This window comes from Abramis brama (assembly GCF_963993115.1).
Source record: "Abramis brama genome assembly, chromosome: 11".
In the NCBI taxonomy this organism is placed as follows: Eukaryota; Metazoa; Chordata; class Actinopteri; order Cypriniformes; family Leuciscidae; genus Abramis; species Abramis brama.
The window spans coordinates 20889839-20911586 of record NC_139973.1 but is presented as its reverse complement, the minus strand read 5'-3'; the positions used below and the strand labels follow the sequence as shown (position 1 = coordinate 20911586).

General features: G+C 36.6%; 1 protein-coding gene across 4 annotated transcripts; it reads right to left on the bottom strand.

The window, feature by feature from the left end:
- Positions 1-125: 125 nt before the first annotated feature.
- Positions 126-20934, bottom strand: grb2a (growth factor receptor-bound protein 2a). Of its 4 annotated transcripts, none has more exons than XM_084128026.1 (6): positions 20495-20934; positions 18638-18876; positions 5277-5374; positions 3626-3754; positions 3007-3175; positions 126-1241 (listed from the first exon to the last, which is right to left on the bottom strand). In XM_084128026.1, exons 2-6 carry the CDS (start codon positions 18713-18715, stop codon positions 1056-1058), a joined length of 660 nt encoding a protein of 219 aa, XP_083984152.1. In that variant the 5' UTR covers positions 18716-18876; positions 20495-20934; the 3' UTR covers positions 126-1055. The 4 variants fall into 4 exon arrangements, with proteins under 4 accessions (XP_083984152.1, XP_083984154.1, XP_083984155.1 ...); XM_084128028.1 differs by having other exon boundaries at positions 3632-3754; XM_084128029.1 differs by lacking the exon at positions 20495-20934 and adding an exon at positions 18956-19776 and having other exon boundaries at positions 3632-3754.
- Positions 20935-21748: the final 814 nt, after the last annotated feature.

The window sequence follows — 21748 nt, the reverse complement described above, 5'->3', positions numbered from 1 at the left end:
GCTTATTATTAATCAGTCTGAGCAAGTTCAGCCCTTTGTCACCACAGTCCTATGGCATCATTCTACGGCACTACTAAACAAATATATCAAATAAAACAAAAACAAAATCACAAAAAAAAATTGCATTGGGTTTCAATGGAAATATCTTTATTCTGTGTAATTTATACAGGAATCATCCAGAGTATCCAACATACTCTATAAAGTTCCCAAATGGAATCACATCAAGAGCCATTTTAAAGGGATTCATGAAATGCTCCAAATTTGTTACATTTGATAATTGATCTGCTACAGACGCTTTGGCACCATTACATTATTTTCAAGCTATTTTGATTTAAAGGGAGTTCAACCAAAAAGAAAAATTCTGACATCACCTTTATGACGCTCCAAACCTGTATGACTTACTTTCTACTGTGGAGCACAACACAGACTTCTACAGAAGAAAGTTGTATACATTTGGAACAACACAAGGGTTGGTAAATAATGAATTTTCATTTTTGGGTGAACTGTCCCTTTAAGAGAAAAAGACGACTACATGTAATTTTACTATGGCATGAGATTATGCTTGATCATCCCACACCAAATAACATGGCAACACTACATATGAAAACATGACAAAAGACAAAGCAAAAATGAAAAACTCACAATGCATTTTAACAAAACATAACATGGTGCTTTAAAATGAATCCTGGTGCAAAACTGTAACACAGTCGTGTGCTGAGTGATATCAACCTCTTATTTGTGGCATAAGACTTTCCTTCACATAATTATTATTTTTTTTTTTGTACAGCAGATGTCATAAAGTTGCATATAAAGCTAAGCTGATGTGATGCAAAGTACATGAACGAAATATCAGTCCGGAACATTCTTCTCACACAGCCAATATTGCTTCATAAAATGTCAACCACTCCAAACAGCACAGTCTTTTTTTTTTTTCGGCCAATCGACATCCATGTCACAAATTGAGCCTTTTCTCTCCCCTCTGTGGTTTCCGTTTCCGTGGCAACCCAGCTGGAAGTCCACAAGTGCTTTAAGCAGGCAAACATTTTCTCTGAAAGTTACATGTTTTGATTGACAGGTGTGACATAATTGCGAGGAAACATTCCTGTCTGTCCGTGACAAGCCCCCTTCCACCAATTAGGATCCGAGTTGTCCAGGACCTGGATGAAATCTCCACGCCTGAAACCCAGCTCTCCATCCTCTTGAGGGTCAAAGTCAAACAAAGCTTGAACATATGTGGAATGCTGTGGAACAGAAGTAGAAATGTTGAGAATTAATTCAATTATGACATTGCTTTAAACTCAATCTGGCCTAATGCCTGGTTATAACTGCAATCATAACTGTGCTTAAATTAGTAGATTGGAGTAACACTCCACCATTACATCATACTAAAACCCCAAAGACACAATTAAGAAATGAAGGATAATATATATGTATATATATACTATTTACCATTCATATAAATATTTATGAAAATTATGATTTTTTTTGCCATGAAGTGTCATGAAATCCCCGTTTTAGCACTGGTCGTTCACACCTCAGATTTGAAAAAGATTTAAGAAATGGGCGTGTAAAGCTGTGGAAAAGTGGGAGTTAAGAGGGTGCCCATCCGAATAAAACATAATACACTCATTACAGACACGTGAATATTGACAAAAACAAACAACAGAGTTGGGGGCACCTTGATCTATTTTAAAAATATAATCCTATGACAACAATCTCACAAAAATCTTATCATTAGACACTACTAACAACTATCATGAACAAATCAAATACATTCTGATAAATTATTCTTAGAAATATCAACAAATCAGCATTAGGCTATAACTTTGCAGAGCAAAGATCTGCATTGCGAGTGTTAGTTTTCTGTGCAGAAACCACTCTCATGCCCGCTTCGCATGTTGTTGTTGTTATGTATTAAATATTGTTACATTCATATTTCTCATGTGTTTGCAGTCAAACTGACCACATTGTTGGGAAAATGCAAACAACACTTTTGTGCTACAGTACTGATACACCTACGACACGTGTGTCCTAACGCAAAGCTGAAGAGGCGAACGAGGTGAACGGACAGCGCTTAAACAGTCTTTCGTGACATCTGAATTCTCCACTGTAATGCGATACATGTAAGACCATAATAATAAACATAATGAGTGCTATTTTTGTGATGTGCAACCTGTAAAAATATGTTAACACCTCAAAATTGTGTTTTAGGGATTCATGACCCTTTAAATAACTTGGGTAACAGGGTGGAATGATTGCACAATGCGTCAACACTACAATTTTGAGGGAAAGTGTTGGTTTTAATTAAGTAATAATAATTTGTTACATTTATATAGCACTTTTCTTGGCACTCAAAAGCCCCTTACAAAGAAGGGGTTCTCTCCTCAACCACCACCAATCTATCTGGATGATGCGACGGCAGCCATATTGCGCCAGAACGCCCACCACACACCAGCTTACTGGTGGAGAGGAGACAGAGTGATGAAGCCAGTCAGTATATGTGGATGATTAGGAGGCCATGATAGACAGAGGCCAATGGGCAAATATGGACCAGATGCCAGGGTTAAACCACTACTCTTTTTTTTTTTAAAGGACATCCTGGGATTTTTAATGACGACAGAGAGTCAGGACCTTGGTATAACACCTCAACCTAGTTTTCCCAGGAGGTCTCCCATCCAGTTACTGACCAGGCTCAACCCTGCTTAGCTTCAGTGGGCAACCAGTCTTGGGCTACAGGGTGACATGGCTGCTGGCCATATCACGGTTTGTTATCAAAGGGAAAAATAATCTAGTAACAGGGTGACAGAACTAAATATAAGATTTTTTACAATTTACTTAAATTCAATTGATTATATAAAAATTAGAATGTTGCATGATTTGTTTGTTGGTTTTAGTCGAGAAGGTGAGACAAAACTATGGGATTTGTGCATTTAATGCTTTAACAATGAGACACCAATGTGTACTATACAGTACTTGTGGAATGTTCCAGCACTGATTCAGTCCTACCTGTGGTACCTGTTCAATGTCCCTGAGGAAAATGGGCTGATTCCTGGACACAGAAGTGGATCGATGATAATCTACTAAAGAGTTTAACGAGTTAAATTTGACCACCCACAAGAAGTATTTTCCTGCTCCGTCCCGTAAGACTTTGAAATGCTGGACATCATTCCCAAATCTATGGGAAAACAAAAGAAGGGGGGGTAGTGTTAGGAGAATTACATCATAACCAGCTGCATTTATAGCACTTGGATATTGCAATTAGTTATAAAAAAAAAAAAAGACTGCACTGTTCAGTGTATCATGAACCCTGATGTCTGCAGCTGTCTGTGGAGAACTGTTTGAATGATTCAGTGTTGGCCTAGTTTAGATACCACACAAAAGAATTCAGAATACAAAAATAAAGTGTTGAAACGGCTATATTTTTTGCTGCACTGCATCAATTATTCATTGACATGCCCCTATTTACAAGAACATATTCAATTACTGCATCAAAATTTCAAAATCAGCAGCCTTTGTTTCTAAGTGTTTATTACTAGGACTTCAGAACAGTCATATTCAAATTGGCAATGTTATTTGGCACAGAACAATAAAATAGAGTAGGATTGAATAGAATAGAATGACATACACATACTTGACAGACAGTGAGAAGTCTCCAGGTGCACTCTCACTCTCCCTAATGAGAAAAGCTCCATCGTGTCTCTGTTTATTTAACATTTCTTCTGCTTTTGCTCTGGGAATCTTCCCATAAAACCAGCTGTGGGTTCAGAACAAATCAAAAAGCAATGGTTAAGATGTTGTAGAATGTACTGGTGACATTCCAAAATACAAGAGTTTTGAAGTGAGAGATTCTGCAAAGCAGCTATGACACTGAGAAGCACATCTTTAATGAATAACAATAAAAGAAAACATCTGCAGTGTCCAGGTTCACTGGACCGACAGGAAAAAAGAAGTTTAACTTGAGTATTTATTAGAGATCTTGGGCCCTATTTTAACGATCCAAGCTCATAGTCTAAAGCACATGGCGCAAGTGCACTTAGGGCGTGTCCGAATCCACCGGCACATGGTCTAAAAGGGTTGTCCCTATTCTCTTAATGAGTCATGGGTGTGTTTTGGGTGTAACGTGGCAATAAACCAATCAGAGTCTCATCTCCCATTCCCTTTAAAAGCCAGTTGCGCTCGTGCCATGGCGGATTGCTATTTACATGGCGGAATTTGCAAGCGGAAAGACTGAACGCGTCTCCAGAGAGGAAACGGATCTGCTCGTGCACAAGGGTTAAAGTGCGCAAGCAGACCATCTATGGGACAAGCCGGATTCCACCATATTTTTAGGTAAACAATAATAATCTTTTACATTGTAATCCTTTTATTTTTAATATTTGGCATGTTTGTGTGCTGCTGTGCGTCCCTGTGTGTATAATAAGCAGAGTGTATGCGCGTTGTGCACCCGCCTATAGGAGCACATTACTAATGCACCCTTTAAATAACAAAATAACTGAAACAGAGTGTGCCATTGACCAACAAAAACCTGGTCTTAAGTCTATTTTAGTTACCTCAAAATAGCAACGCGCCAACAATGTGCCTGAACACACCTAGTTTTCAGACCAGAACGCCCATGGGTGAACAGATGGGCACAGATGCATTTGCTATTTAAACAACGTGGCGCAGGACGTGAAAATGATAACTGCGTCGGGCTGAAACTAGCAAAAAACACTTGCGTCGCGCCTGGCGCTGCATTGCGCCATTTGTATGATAGGGCCCATAGAGTGTGTATATTTTGATTAGAGGTATACTGTTATAAGAGAGGCATGGATTCAAACTATATAGAGACATCACATTGACAATATGTAATAAGAGCAGACTTTCAACTGCTGAGTTCAGCAGACGGAACAAAAAAGAAACAACTAAAGACCTTCAACAGATCAAATTCAACATTGTAATTTTTATATATATTGTGTTATTTTTCTACTTATACTAATGTCTCAACCTCATTGGTACTCGCTGAAGTCTTTTCAGGAGACTTGAATTAAACCACTGGATTCATATAGATTACTTTTACAATGTCTTTATAAAGTTGTTGAAGCGTCAAAGTTTTACTTGCTTGGACATTCGATGGACGGCCAGAAATCAGGTTATTTGTGTTTCAGAAATGAGCAAAAAAGTCTTATGGGTTTGGAATGACAGGAGTGAGAGTAACTGATTACAGAATTTAAATTTTCGGGTGAACTAACCCTTGTAAAGATGGTCTTTTTGGTGACTAAAAAATATCAAATACTTACGGGTGTGGCTTCATTTCAATGTAATTTTTAGGGATGAATCCTTCTTTTCCATTGAGTTCTGCCTTGTACCAGTTCTGGTCACATTCCTCATTTAAAACCTGATGGCAAAACAATAGACACTTCAAAAGTTGACCAGCATGTTGTCATTACACAGTGTCCACACAGTAAACCTCCAATCAGCCCACAGAAGACACTTCCCTCAGAACACAGAGGAGCTAAAGAACCAATCGTATCACTGGCTTTGGTGTCTAAATCCCTCTATAAATAGCATACAGGAAATATCCATCATTTCAGCTTTAAGCCACACATAACATCCTGTATACATAAGACTTCTCTGGCACTAATGAGAAATACATTGCACACTGCCCTGTTTTGTGGAATTGCAAAACTGAACCAGATGGATTGCGCAAAAAGATGTGGACCATTACCATCAGTTCTGATGGCTGGGATTTAATGTCTCTTTTCATAGCTGTGAAAAAGGACCATCTGTGGTAATGACCATCACCTTCCAATATGAAATAAAGAGTTCATTTCTGACCTGTGGACAATCTCAGAGGTGGAGGGCTTTCAGTTGAAACAGATCGACAAATATGAAAAAGCATCACCTAATGTGATTATTTTAGGCTAAAAGACCCTCTCTCAGTCATGCTTAAGTCAAGTATGTTATGACACATCCATCTAAGATAAATGGGAATCTTATCCTATAGCCTGAACGCTCTCATAACTCTCATAAGAAAGATGGTCTCCCCATCCCTTCTCTCTCTGTAAACAATCATTAATCTGCTCTCACACCCGCCGCGCTATGGCGCCTCTTTTCTCTGCCTTCAAGAAAAATAGTCACATTATAAACAAGCCAAGATGTCAAATTCCAAATATAAAAAAAAAAAAAAAAAAAAAAAAACGAAAGTAGGTCTTGGTGGGAAAAATGAACAAAGAATAAAAATGAAAGTGGGTCTTTGTGGGAAAAATGAACAGTCTCAGTTATAAAGAAGACAAACCTTTATTTTGTATTTTTAAAATCTACTCTCACTCTAAGCACTAACAAATAGAGAGCGGAAAATAATGTTTTATTTGTCATTTTTTTACTCTTGTAATCTTGGTGAAAAAGTAATCAAAATTTTAGGAAATCTCTGTGTGGGTGCGGAAGAGAATTTGCATATGCAAAATTTGCCCCAATTTTGTCTCTTTCCAGTAAAACCCCTCGCAGTGGTTGGATGAAAACTGGTATTAGACATACAACATAGAATCAGAGCAAGCTTTGTTAAAGCCAAAAAGTAATACAGCAGACAGATAACTGAATGTGATGCCCAAACCAAGTCCAAATGCTAAAACACAGGTTTGTGGTTCAGATGTCAACCGGCCACAATCCACAACCACTAAATCCCTATACAGAGGAAATCATACTACCAGCAGCATGCTTGCCCACAGCTAAGCACTGTTGCTAGGCAGAAAGAGCATAGCAACAGAAAGATAGTGGGAAAGAGGTTCAAACGGTAATAGAATACAGGAACATTTTAGATATCGATGGTGCAATTGCACCCATATAGAGCACAGAGAGACGGTGTGTAGCATGTGACCTTAGGCATGACAATAAAATAAGAAATAATATTTCTTCCATGTTAATATATAATAGTTCAACCATAAAAATGTCATCATTTACACACCCTCATGTCATACCGAAACAGTACGACTTTCTTCTGCGGAACACAAAAGAAGATATTTTGAAACATGTCTGTAACCAAACAGTTTCAGTTACTTAAGATATTTCTCAAAACAGCTTTTTTGTGTTCCACAGAGGAAAGAAAGTCAGAAAAAAAGTTTGGAATGATATGCACATGAGTAAATGCAGACAGAATTGTCATTTTTTTATTTAGGCCCCATTCACACTTTTGCAGTATTGTTGGCCACTAGCGGGGATGGGCAAAAGTATGAGTACTCCGAAGATCTCATCAGAAATGTCGACAGAGAAAAAACATACAGAACAGGTAAATTGCTCACAGTAACATTGACTTCTCTGTAGAGATGCACCGATATGAAAATTTTGTCCGATACCGATAATTCTTTATATTTGAAAGCCTATAACCAATATATTGCCAGATAAATCTAAATACAAATTTTTATATAATTTTTGAGATCATGGTTACAAAAACAAAAGTCACCATTAAAAGCATGAAATGTCCCCAGCACACAATTATAATGATGTTCTCATTATAATTTTATGTAAGACAAGCATGTTGCGCTAAACAGTATTTTCCTTTTTTGAAGTCATTCCAATCATAATTCAAGCAATTCAAAATAGTGCATCCCTACTTCTCCGTCTTGTCTACATGCCACAACAGTACCTCAAAAGATACAGAGTCTTTACTCCTATTGGTACTCGCTGCATTTGCATAAAATCACTACAGTTGCTGGTGTTTATCGACTCTCTGTGAAATTGAATAACTTCTGGCTGTAGTTTTCATGTCGCGCCTGGTTAAGACAGAGTGTAAGCCTGATGGTGTTGACAAGAGCAGAGTAGATTCAAGAGCAGAGTCACATCACAAGGCCTCTGACCACATCTGTCAACCAGCTTTCTTTTAACATTGACAAGCTCTGACCCTTGAAATCAAAACAATTCATACTGACACACAAACCCAGGACAAGTGTGTGACTCAAGGCATAACATAAAATAAAAAAATTACCCCAAAATCCGGTTGCATGAGCATTGGAAAATGAGTAAAAAAAAAAAAAATATATATATATATAAAAATAATAGTTACATCGCAAATATGGACACATTCAAAATTGTCATAAATGGGAGAGGTATGCGATCCCATATATTTGAATTAAGCAATATTTATGATTTTTCTATTTATTTATTTTTTCCTAAATTTTTTACCTCATTAAGGTCTCATTCTCTTTTTTTCAAAGGGGATTTATTTATATCTATATAACTCATAACTTATAAACACTTATTTTCTTCCTTTCATGAAGTAATTCTTTTTTTGTGTGTGTTTGTGCAAATAAAATATAACAGTCATACATAACGTATTTAACCTAAAATGAAATTCAGTCTTCAGTCCTAAACTATGCCCTGGGAAAGTGTTTATTGTGTTGTGTCATGGTCATGATTTTACCATGTCAAGGAGAAACTGCTCAGTGTTTGGTTTAAATGTCTAGAGTTGAGTCTTATGGTGCTGGACTGCCATCGGCTCATGTGAATATCACATTATTACTCACCCAGCCTAGAATAAACAAATCACACCAACTAAAGCACCAGAGAATGCAGGACAAAACAGATAAACACTATGAAGCATAATCGTGATAGAAACATAAACTACAACTGACCAAGACTATCTAGTGCATAACTGTATTGACTTTAGGGCTGTCCCCGACTATGGATTTTCATAGTCGAATCAGAATCGTCATGCCTTGCCTATAGTCGACTAATAGTCGAATCATGTGTATGGGGGTGGGGCTGGGGGCGGGGCTTTAACGTTTCAAAGCCGCGATGTACAGAAAATCACACAAAGATATAGAAGAAAATGTATAAAAACATTTTTGATCAATAAAACTAAGAAATAACATAAATAACTCCAGAAAGGCCACACTGCAGATTTGCATTTCACATGCAAATCAAATTAAATCGGCTAAATTACCTGTGCGAGAAGGCCAGCCTACAGCACAACATCGATGCACCGAAAAAATAAACAATTAATTTACTAAATTAAATTAGAACAGAATATAGGCCTACCTTTCTAATAAATAAAAATACAAAACGAAATAAATCAGAATCAAGTCACAGGATGAGGAGCAAATGTGTGCAAAATGCCTAAAGTGCAGGGGAACATATATTCAAAACACAAGCCACAAATAGTTAGATTAGATAACCCTGACAGATTAATAAATAAAATAAAAATAAAGAAATTATTAAAATAACGATAGTAGCCAGAATTTTCAACTTTGTCTTTTTAACTGCAGAAACAACATTAAATGCTAAACTGGAGAGGCAGTCTTTTTAGCTAAAAATGTTCACAGCATCCAAAAATAAAATTAGAACCGGCTGAAAAGTTTTGAAATCACTTGTACCTGATCGAGAGAACAAATCCAATCTTTCACTCTGTCTGTGTCCGTTGGAGTCTTTTCAAATTGTGCGCGCGGATAAAATACATTCTAACGTGAAACCCAGTCTATGCGTGAAACATGTTAACGTTGGCCGGCAGAAGTGCGATCATGGTTTTCCTGATGCTAAATCCAGCCTTGGAGAATATCCTTTCTGATGGTGTACATCCACACTTTAGATTTTCTTATCCCAGACATTGTTAAAGATTTAAATCCTTGCCGCGAAGACGCTCCTCTGTCGGTCACGGATTGAAAGTGAAACTTAAATCTGTCACAGGGTGTTTGGATTTATTCACGCACGTTAAAAAAATATTTATTAAAAGCTTCTTGCACATTTTTATATAGGCCTACAGCATTATCATAATAGGCTGAATATTAACGTATTGACATAAAAGCTAGTTCTATGTGAAATCAGACATTGAGCGCCCTCATATAGCCAAAGTGGCATGATCCTCGTTTCATAACACCTCTGCGAAGATTCGACCGTGAGATCGGTAGTCGAATCAGGCTCCTCCTATCGAAGCATCGAATCTTCGACTATTCGGGGTCACCCCTAATTGACTTTATTGGATTCTTCTTTTTAGAGTTATATACTTAATTGGATAGGACTGTGTAGAGATCAGACAGGAAATCGCGGGGTGGAGAGAGAGCAACAGGACAGCAAAGGACCTCGAGCCGGGAATCAAACTCGGGTCGCCAGAGACGCAGTTAAGCCATATGTCGGCTCAGACAACTTTATTGGCTTCAAACATGGCTCATTCTATCAGAAATTATTCTGAATTTATATGTATTTTCTTTTATAGTATTTTCTTTTGATCTCACTTACATAAAACATAAAACTGTTTTGTTTTTGTTACTAAAGTTCCAAACGAAAAGGTACATATTAGATTAAGTATTTAATTAAGTTGGTTATCTAAAAATAGACCTACTAGGCCTACATGGCCATTTAATTTTTTATAAATAAGTATTTTTTACCAAATTTCCACCAAAAATACACTACCATTTAAAGGCTTGGGGTTGGTAAGATTTGTTCATGATTTTGAAAACAGTCTCTTATGCTCACCAAGACTGCATTTATTTGACCAGGAACACAGTAAAACAGTAATATTGTGAAATTATTCATTTAAAATAACTGTTTTCTATTTTAATATTCAGCATCATTACTCCAGTCTTCGGTGTCAAAAGAGCCTTCAGAAATAATTCTAATATGATGATTTGCTGCTCAAAGAACATTTCATATTATACAGTGTTGAAAACCATTGCTGCTTATATTTTTGTTTGCTTATTTTTCTAAGGTTTCTTTGATGAATATACTGAGTTGTAAGGTTTTGGTCACACTGCACACTGCACACCCAATCTAGAAAATGTAGGTCATTAAAGGTTTTCTAGGAAATATGGTCCAGTGTGCCTAAAGCACTTATGAAAGACAAAGGAAGCATAATTGCTCATGAGACAAAAATGGAAAATTAAGCATACAGGCAGGGGGCGAGATTTTACAGGATCTTAATTCAGTCATAATAAAAATCCAGGCAAATCATATTAGGCTAATATTATCCTCTAACTCCAAAGGTTTTCACCTCATGTCTGGCATACCCTTTACTGCAGGCCTATATATCTGTAATAAATAGATTATTATTGTGTTCAAGGTCAATGGAGAGCTGATACTGGTTGGAAAGAATTTAATCGCCTTTAGCAGCTGGGACTAGACAGCACCAATTCAAACTTAACATTAGTACTAGCAGCAGCAAGTAGTGCAGTAAGATTGTTTTTCCACACTGAAAAGGATCATTTGTTTCATTCATGTTTGATGTGTTTTTATTCATCTGTGCATTGCATCTTATTCCTTGGTAAATAAATAAATGACACCACCAATGATATCAGACTGGCATCAGCCATGATATTACGAGTCCAAACATCCCCTGAAGGCCAAACAGTTAATCACAGGCTGACATACTCCAGACAGAATGTGAGCCATAGAGGTTCAGACACAAGATCATAACTGTATGGATAAAAGACTGTAACAGACGAAGAGATGTGTCACTAAAGCAGGCATCAGGCGCTTTGAATCCATGTCTATGCTCATGTGTACATTTTCAAAGACGCAATGTAAATTGCACATGCACAGTGCAATGCACTGCCGAGAGATATTTAGTAGGTTAAATATCTAGACCTGTCTGCAATCCAAAATCCTGCAGTGTGAAATGTGTTTTGACTGGAAATTCCATCAGCGACAAAAGACAGTTGTGTAGTGTTAAAAGAACAGCAACCCGACAACCTTGAAAGTCATAGAGTGTGTATAGATATAGATAGTGTGCGTATATAGAGTTTATGATATAAAGTTTTGTGAAGTAAGGACAACAGTGATGTCAACCCAAATGTCTGCACTCAATCACTGAATCAGTAAATAGAGGTGACCAAATTGGTATTACACCAGAAGAACCCACTGAATCTAATAATTTGTTTAAATGCATAATCGCTGATGTCCATAATGAGTTTCAATTAATTCATAAAAAACGACCAAAAAACTAAACTAACAACAAAATAAAGTCGCAACGTATCTCAAACAAATAGTAGCATAGGAATAAAAAAATGAAATAAAAAAATCCTGTTGGCCTGTTTAAATGAACTTAAGCTTTGGCTTTCAAGTAATTTTCTCAATTTAAACGAAAATAAAACTGAAATACTTCTATTTGGGCCCAACAGGAAAACTGTGTGCTTTTTTCATCTTCTCTAAAGTGAAACCTTTTTTAACCCAGAGTAACTTCCAAACAGTGATTCATGCTTTTGTAACAACTCGTCTAGACTATTGTAATTCACTTTATATTGGTGTCTCTCAGTCTTCCCTCTCCCGTCTAACAGCTAGTGCAAAACGCATCTGTTAAGACTCCTCACCGGGACCCGCAAGTATGAGTCGATCACCCCTATTTTATCTACACTGCACTGGCTACCTGTCAAATTTAGAATTGATTTTAAAATTGTATTATTTGTTTATAAAGCCCTCAACAAATTGGCCCCTCAGTACCCGACCGATCTACTCGGTCCGTACACTCCTTCTAGAACTCTGAGATCCAGTGATCACGGTCTACTCATTGTGCCTAGATCTAGACTTAAAAAACGAGGCGATCGCACTTTTGCGATTGCAGGCACAAAACTTTGAAACAGTCTACCTCTCTACATTAAATTAGCTCCCTCTGTTTCCACCTTCAAATCTTCTTTAACGACTTATTTTCTTTGGCTTTTTATACTCCTTGATTTAGGTACGATTATTGTTTATCTTTTCTTTTGCATTTCTTTATTGGTTGTTATATTTTTATTTATTTTTTTCTGTTCTGTACAGCCCTTTGGTCAGCCTTGGTTGTTTTTAAATTTGTTTTTTAAATAGATATTGTATTGTATTGTAGCACAACATAAAATTCTCAAAACTGAAAGCATAGAACCTTTTTAGTGGCATTCTGCCTTGTGCCAGAGGCACTTGTGGTTGAGTGTTCAAAGTCAGTGAGAATGATGCTAAAAATACTGAAAATACTAGGGCTTCTGTCAGGGCACTACAGAGAGCAATTTTTTATTTTTTTTATTAAGCAGAAGAGTTCGGCCTGGTTCATAAAGTTTTCATAAAGTGAATGAACATGTTAAAAGGAATAATTATCCCAAAATTATGCGATGACACCGGAATGCAATGGATTATTCGGAAATGATGTAAACCGAAAATTCAAAGAATGGAAAAAAAAAGTAACTATGCCTTTATTCTTTCTTTATCCCTATATCGGAGCCAGATCTTGGTCTTTCATCTTAATTAATTATACATAATTCCCTTTGAGCAATGCTACTCCCCCTTTCATTGTAGTAGCAAGGAAAAGAGTGACAAGTACATTGTTCAAAATGTGCTCTTTTAAGATTCATGGAGAGGAAAAAAGTCAAGTCATGAAATTAATTGAAATGAAGTCAAATGTTTGTTACATCATGAGAGTAAAGGAAGATATATGTGAGAGGATTCCTCTTATTTTGCAGGTGACATGTTCTTTGATGCAACGCCCATGTATGCAAAATCAACTCCCATGAAACTAGGAAAGTAGGGCAATAAATTTATAAATATATCAGACATACAGCTAAAATTTTCAGCGCTGCCTTTGGGGGAGGTGTGGGGGAAGCACCAAAATCACAAGAGACTCTGGAAAAAGCTGAGTTCCCTGTAGCCAGAGGTTCAAAACAGAACCCAAGTGAGAAGATCAAATCCTATCCTGCAGTCAGGAGGCTGATACAGTAATTAGTCAGGATTTCTAGGCCAACCTAACAGACTCTTGGGGCTTGGGAATGTTCACAACATATTAGAAGCAAATGCTGTTATCCCATGGGATATGTTTGGGCTGTTTTAACCTTTAAATAAAAAAAGATTTTCATATAGATAACAGCAAAATTGGAAACATCCCTCTCTATATGATCCAAGTTTCCAACAGAATTCTGTTACTTACTCAACAGAAATTGAGTACAACAGTTGATTTGGGATAGGACTTTGGATAGGGCTGCACGATTTGGGGAAAATGTCATATTGCGATTATTGAGGTCAATATTGCGATTGCGATATGCGATTGCAAAATAATAAATGGTTTCATGAGTCAACTTGCTTGGTTCTCAAGGAAAAGGCACACACAGATTAGTGATAATGCTGAAATGTGTAATTCTCAACTCAAACTAGCAACAACAACTAAATGCACAGTGTTTACAAAATTAAATAATGACATCTTTGCATTACTGCAAACTTGTTATTGTCTCAATGGTACAATAGAATAAAATAAATAGAATAATAAATAATAACATTTGTATGCTCAATGAAAATGAAAATAAGACATTTTGAACATTCTGTCCAGACAAGCAGGGACATTTAAGCAGAATGTAACATATATGCTTTGTCTAAACTCAGTCTGTGGATCATTTTTGGTGTAAGCGTATTGTGATTGTCAAAACATTTGGTAACTAAACAGAATTTTGTTAGAACTAGAATTGTGACATTGAAGACTGGAGTAATGACGCTGAAAATTCAGCTTTGCAACAAAGGAATAAATTACATTTTAAAATATATTAAAATAGAAAACAGTTAATAATATTTTACAATATTACTGTTTTTACTGTATTTTGGGTCAAATAAATGCAGCCTTGATGAACATGAGAGACATGTTAAAAACATTGAAAAAATTGTGCCTATCCCAACTTTTGAATGGTAGTGAATATATTACCACTTACAAAACATATAAAACAACATTAAGTAAAGTACTGGCTCTATTCAAACCGATGACAGATTCTCACAAAAAAATAATAATATATTTACGTATCTGACTCCTTCGTCCATGCTGTTTATCTTGGATTATTTTGTTGTACCTAGTGTTTTATCTCATCTTATACCATTGCACAATGGCTGAACCTAGAATGCTTTATTCTGATTGGCTGACAGATTTTCTAATGTGTTAATTAAACTTCAATAACTGCACGGATAAAGTAGTTCCAACCAGATCTTGAGCACATTACAGTTCTATATCACTGTGCCAAATTATTTCACCATAACAATGGCTCTAGCCTCCATTGCTCATTCTAAGTAAAATGTTGTAGATAGAGATGCTGATGGGCTATTATTTCATCGGCAACCGCATCAAAAAAAACTCATCATCCGTCTGCCATCCATCCGCACCAACGTTTTTGACCAATTTTCAAAACCGCACCCGCCCGCCATCCGCTGATTGCTGTATACATAATATTTTTCATTTGATTGGTTCAACCGCCCGCCCGAATTGAATTAAAATATTACTTTTCGTCACGTCATCCGCCCGATCCACGGTTTATCCACGGAGTCCGCGGCTGTAACTGCCAACCGCGCATCTCTAGTTGTAGAGTCTTGGGCTGTTTATAAGGAAGATGCAGGGAAGTAGTTCTATATACACACAAGATTGTTTTAAGGACAAAAAAAAAAAAAAAACTGTGGTAAGCCAAATAACTGACAATGAACCGTTGAATTATTAAAAAAATAGTGCACACCTGAGGTGGCCTCCAGTCACTGCAGCGTTACCACCTTGGGTGTGCCTTATTTTTCAAAAATACAATAGCATGTCATCAATTATTCTTTACACATTCAATTGAGACTGCAAACAACTGGACAGGTAAAATATGAAATCTTTTGCCTTGTCATTGTAGCTTCCATAAATTGCTTTCAAAAGTTCATCAAATTCCGTAATTGCTTTTGGTCTGTGCCAGGATTTGAATTTTGCAGGCATTGCCAAAGAGTAAGGGAGAAAAAATATCAAGACCAACTCTCCTAAACCTCCAACTTCATTCTGAAGAGGTGAAGCCAATGAAGAAAATGCAACAAGCAAAGACAGGTCTGGCACTCCTTGCTTTACACTCCTGCAATTTTTAATATGATCAATTATAAAAATGATATGAAAAGTTGTTAGTGATTACTAAGATTAATCCCTTTTGCCTGGAGACTTGAATCGTTAATTTTTTTTTTCAACCTGTCAATTACTCTGGCAAATTTTAATTTAGAAGATAATAAAATATGAATTTCAAGACCCTATGGCTCAAAGGTTTTCTTGAGAGATGAAGCCTCATTGACCTTCTGCTAGTGTTAAACTTGGCACAGTATCTCTGTGTGCCAAAATTTTTGAAGAAATAAAGTAAAATTCAGATGAAAAGAGCAATGTTTGATCATATTCTAGTTGGCAGAATGCAAAAGCAGATAGTACGTATGTATGCTGCTGATTAAAAGTTGTCTGGAATGTTGAGAAAGATGTGCAGCTTTGAAGCTGTGCGTTTTGCTGGTTGAAAGGTCCAGGGGGCAAGAATAGCTGATACGTGACCTAAATTAAATTATAGCTGGATGGCAAGCGCTCCTGAATCCAGTCCAAAATACTTTGGATGGAGCTGAAGCCTTCAGGGGTGGATGGGGGGAGTCTGAGTTGCTAGGTTGACTGCCCTTGGTTCAGAACCAGGACAGAAACAGATCTTTGAAAGAAGTCTCTTTTGCTCACCAAGGCTACATGATCAAAAAAAGAAAAAAAAAAGAAAAAAAGAAGAAAAAAACCCCCCGTAATATTGTGAATTATTTTAATTTAAAATACTGTTTTATATTTTAAAATGTAACTTATTCCTGATGAATAAATAATAAATTTTGAAAAAGGTTGTGAAGCTTAATATTTTGTTGAAACCATGATACACTTTTTCAGGATTCTTTGTTGAATAGAAGTTCAAAATAGGGCTGCATCGCTGGTCCCTTCATAATGGGAGTTTTTCAATTTATGAGTAAAATAAAGCCTGTGGTAAACATAACTTGAAGATACTTTGACGTTTTGTTCTACAACGTACACTGCACACACCCCAAATTGTTATATAAAATGTAGGCCTACATTTTCAAAAATGAACATAACTGCTTCAAAATTTGAGTTTTCGCTATGGGTTTGTGTAATTTACTTTGCAGAACAAACTGTCAAAGTATCAAGTTACCGAATTAGACTTCTGGGCTCTGTCCTCATACCTGCATCACTCTATTGGATCCATGCATTCGGTCTTAAAGTGACAGCAGCCTAATATTCCTACTTGTGTCTGTGTCATTAATGTTAAACAAACAACAAAATACAAAGAGAAATTCATTTTTGTAACTTTAACAAAGATTAAATACATGTAATTTTCTACAGTGAATTCTATGCAGTGTTATTTTTCATTTGATTATTACATTTATGAATACTGTTCGACTTTGTATTTTGTTTGTATCATTGTTCTATTGTATGTCTATGCTTGTAATTTGTTTATTAATTTCTATGCAGATTCACTCCCCTACAAAATCACCCCAATCATTCTAGAATGATTAATATTCAGAGCTATTCAAGTCATCTGGTGAAATTGTTTTCATATCGCAATATATATCGCAGAAAATCTAAATAATGCAATGTCAGTTTTTTTCTAATATCGTGCAGCCCTAAATCAAAAGAACAGATTTTATTTGAAAAAATTGTGAAAAGTAAATGTAATTTTCTTTTTTAAAAGTCTTTACTGTCAATTTTTTTTAATCAATGTAATGTATCCTTGCTGAATAAAAGTATTAATTTCTTTCAATAAACTGAGCCCAAACATTTGAGCGGTAGTGTATGCTACTTGCTGGTAAGTTGCAGTTAAGGAGGTCTACATAATATCTGTAGAAAGCCATCCATTAGCATTCCCATTCATTTTAATGACAGTTGCTTGGTTGGCTCAAAACCCCTGGTGCAGAATCTGCCATCTTTTCTCATGGGTGGGCGGTGCCATATTTTTTGGAGCCAATCATCTGAACCTAAATGCCATGTGACTAATCACTCTGGAGCCACACTAAAATGATATCATGACAACACAGATTGGCTGATGGCACCACAAGAATGTGCACAGTCACAAATCCTTAACTAGTGATTATCCTGAGCTGTGATATCAAATGCAACAGACAGAGAAAAGTAGAAGTCCAGTGCATGTTTATTTTTTTATTTAGCCCAACAAAAAGAACTGGGCCTTGGCAAACAACAAATATATAATGAAATATTTGCGATTTACAACCTTACATCATTTTAATTTTAAGGCATGACTTATCAAGCTGTAAAAAAGCAATATCCTAAATTATATAAAAAATGTTGTTGTTTGTTGAAATCTCCTTAAAGTGTTTTAAATGGTGTATGTATTATGTCAAAGTTTATGGCCTCAAAGCTACCCATATGGACTAAATTGATTTGATTTAACACGTGGTCAGTTTAAAGTAGATTAAAAATAAAGTTACGTGATTTGCAAGAGATGATTACAATGTTACAGACACAGAGTTCCAAACAGCAAAACAATTATAGGCTACAATTTCTAGTTACAATCACATCAACTGCTTGATTGTTTATACATCCCCAAAATGTAAACTATATTATCGCCCAGCTCTAATCTGCTAAATATGACTATAAGGCATGGAGATATTACAAGCATTAATATCATGATTTTCTGAAAAGCTGACTCAAAACAATGTACATTGAGAAAAGCACTATAAAAATAAGATAGTTGACTTGACTTAACATCACGGCACGTCCAGACTTTACGAAATCAATGCTGCATATTTTTGACCCTGATTAAAGTTAATATGTGTTTGTATAAATTAATTATTGCAAAAGGATAAACAGATAAACTATAGATATCTGTAGATATCAGGTTTCTCATAACTTGATCATACAGTAAGACAGAAATGAAAAAATGCTGCAGCAATAAATGACACTTACCTTTAGAATCTCTCCACGCTTGAAACTTAATTCATCATCCGCAGTAGCTTTGAAATCGTATTTAGCTATTGCCTCCATGGCATGGACTGTGTGGACACAAGACAGATATACAGCTCCAGAAGGAAGTGTTTCTACATGCAGAATAACACCCCTAACTGATCTGATTCAATCTCTTAATTTCTGTCCTTGTCCCTGCTGTCCGTGGAGTGACAGTTCTTCCTTGTCTGCGTGCTGTCAACCTGCAGACAGACATAAAGATTTGAAACAAATGTAGTTATCTATACAGACAAAGCATAAGGAAAAAAGATTGTTTTTTGCCTTTTAATCAGATCTGGTGTGAAGCAGCTGTGCAATGTACGCAAATATAAAGGGAACGAAATAACTGGGTCGAGCTGACGTTTTCTTGCAACTGACTATGAGCCAATAAGAGGAATCAGATGTGATGTGGGGTGTCTTGGTGATACTGCATGCTGGTGAGACCTTGAGTCATTCAGATCTGACACATTTGCACCACAACAAATGTCAACTAATTGCAAATCCAAACAAATTCTTCATACATTCATGTCAAGATCACGTTTAAAGCTTAGTGGTTGGGGTTTTGATCCATATGTGATTTGAATCATTTGAATCGATTCAATAAGAAGATTTGTTTAGATTCGCTTACTGGTTCATTCAGATGCTTTTTAAAAGTGCGAAATCAATGTTTGAATCAACCGAAACGTTAAAACACTCGTTACACTTAATTAAATTTGTCTATCTCTAAAAATCTATGAAGAGATTTTTGCGTATTTAAGTATAATTTTCGTTTTACTCAAACCAACAAAGCAGACCATTTTATTCGTTCTTTTAGTCAACTGCAGCTAGCCATGACTTTTACCGAGAGCAATATAAATAAAATAGTTTTGAGTTTAAGAAAACATAATTTTTAAATCATTTTAATAGGCCTAGTGTAGTCATTCTCCCTTTTCTCATTGTTGTCAACGAGAACATGAACCGAACAGGACGAACGACGACTCCTTCAGTCGGTCAGCAGATCCATGTTGACGTAAAATTGTCCAGTTTAAAACACTCATCTCGTTCACGCAAGTCGTTCACGAACTATCTGTATCGCGATTCGCGTTCAGTGTCACTCCTCCAGCGAGTCTCGTTCAGTAAAGGGGCGTATCCAGCAACCAATAAAAATGCCCATTCACAGTCCACACTCGAATGCTATTTGCTCGTGCTTATCGTCCGTCTGAACTAAACTGGACAGGCAACCAATGGAGTCACGCGCTTACTTAGATGAACAAAATAGGAGTCAGTGCAAGGGATGAACGAGAACGATTCACTTAAAAGATTTGTTCACTCCACTATTCGACTCAGCTTGTGATGTGGGATACTAGAACGTTGCCGTTATAATTAAGCTGTCAGCACGCTGCGACCATGTAACGAGTTCGCGAGGGTCTCCGGACAGCTCGCGCTGAACTGTCTCGTGGGCCCTGGGCGTCAGTCACGTCGCTGCCTTAGATAACTTCGTTGATTATAATGAACGTTTTGGTTTGTCGCTTCGCACGTTTGCAGCAGTATGTATTCTAATAGTTGTTGTTAATATAGTCGTTATGGTTATATATACATAGTTAGAGTTAGATAAACAGATTCGTTTAAGGATGTTGTGATTCTGAAGATGCGATCCTTTGTTTTGACACTAAACTTTTCAGCCTTAATTGTGAATCAGTCACCAACACGTACCACTCAAACATAAATTCCTTCATATATATTTTTTTCTTTCCACCACATATAAATCGTTATTTCTATCAAGAAATCTATCAATCTGATTGAAACGAGTCGAACATCAGTTCTTATGCAAACAGAACTTACCCAAGTCACAGAGGTGCAGAGTCTCCCTCTCCGATCCCCCTTACGCATTGAAAAAGATACCTAAATAAAACTACTGTATTTTAACAACAGTAAAATCATGTTATACGGCTCACTATTCCAGTCAATTTTCCCGACTCCGGAGTAGCTCTGGGAAAACCAAAGCAAGCGGGCTGTTAATTTCCGCTTCCTTCGTGTTATGGTCAGCAAAGATGGAAAGGTCCAAACAAAAACTTCGCACACTGAATTAATAAGAAACTACATAAATCGAAGGTGCACTATAGATCAGAGATTCGATTCAAACGCGCTTGCCCCGTTATCTAAACCTTTTCATCTCGCTGTGAAGATTGTAGTAGGCTACAGATTTGGCATGAAACGGGAGAGAGATTGGTTGTTCCAGTTCTCCATGAGAAAGAATAATGCAGCATGACACACAGATGAGCGGAGCGACATCTAATGGACAAAGGGTGAAATGCTGCACTCCATAACTCAGAGAACGGTCTGGCTGCAAGTCAATCTGAAAAACATTTCAAGGACAACAACTGCACTAACAATACTTATATGCTCAAATAAACTACATTACAAAAAATGAACCACAAAAACACCTCATATACCAGCGGAAAGGTAGGCCTAAATATTGTCACAAGGGGTTTGGGTTGTTGACATATGGATATTGTGCTTTTCAAATAGGCTAGGCCTATATAAGTTTTGTAGGCTACATGTAAGGCAATTTAATAAAAAAAATAATAATAATAATCCAAACGGTATATCAAAATGTAGAGATAAATACTGAAACATATGCAGTTTAATGAGTTAGAGTTACGTTTACAAATAGAAAAAGCAAGACTTGTTGGGTTGGTGCAGTATAGGACACAAATAGACTGATACGCGCCTCCCATCGATATTTGAACAACTGCAAACCTTTTTAAACGAGAAATTTTGCAAATATGAGAAGAAATGGTGATGCCCTGATGTATAAAGGTGCAGTTTCCATCTATGACTGGAGGTGTCAGTTGCTGTCCAAAGAAAGACGAGCGTCTCTCTCTCTCTCTCTCTCTCTCTCTCTCTCTCTCTCTCTCTCTCTCTCTCTCTCTCTGCAGACACTGAGACTCTGGATGCTGCTGCTCATCATCTCACGCGTCTTCAAACAAGTTTTGCCCAGGGTTATTCTTCCGTTTTTATTTGTCTTTATTCATTTATTCAGCAGTGTGTACGGTGAAAATTGTGTATACAATTATAAAAATGTGAGGCGGTGCT

Coding starts and splice junctions, on each gene's coding strand:
- grb2a (XM_084128026.1), bottom strand. CDS start 18,715: ATGGAGGCAATAGCTAAATACGATTTCAAAGCTACTGCGGATGATGAA. Junction 5,375..18,637: donor AGCGTGGAGAGATTCTAAAG/GTAAGTGTCATT, acceptor TTTTGCCATCAG/GTTTTAAATGAGGAATGTGA. Junction 1,242..3,006: donor ACATTGAACAGGTACCACAG/GTAGGACTGAAT, acceptor TCTGTTCCACAG/CATTCCACATATGTTCAAGC.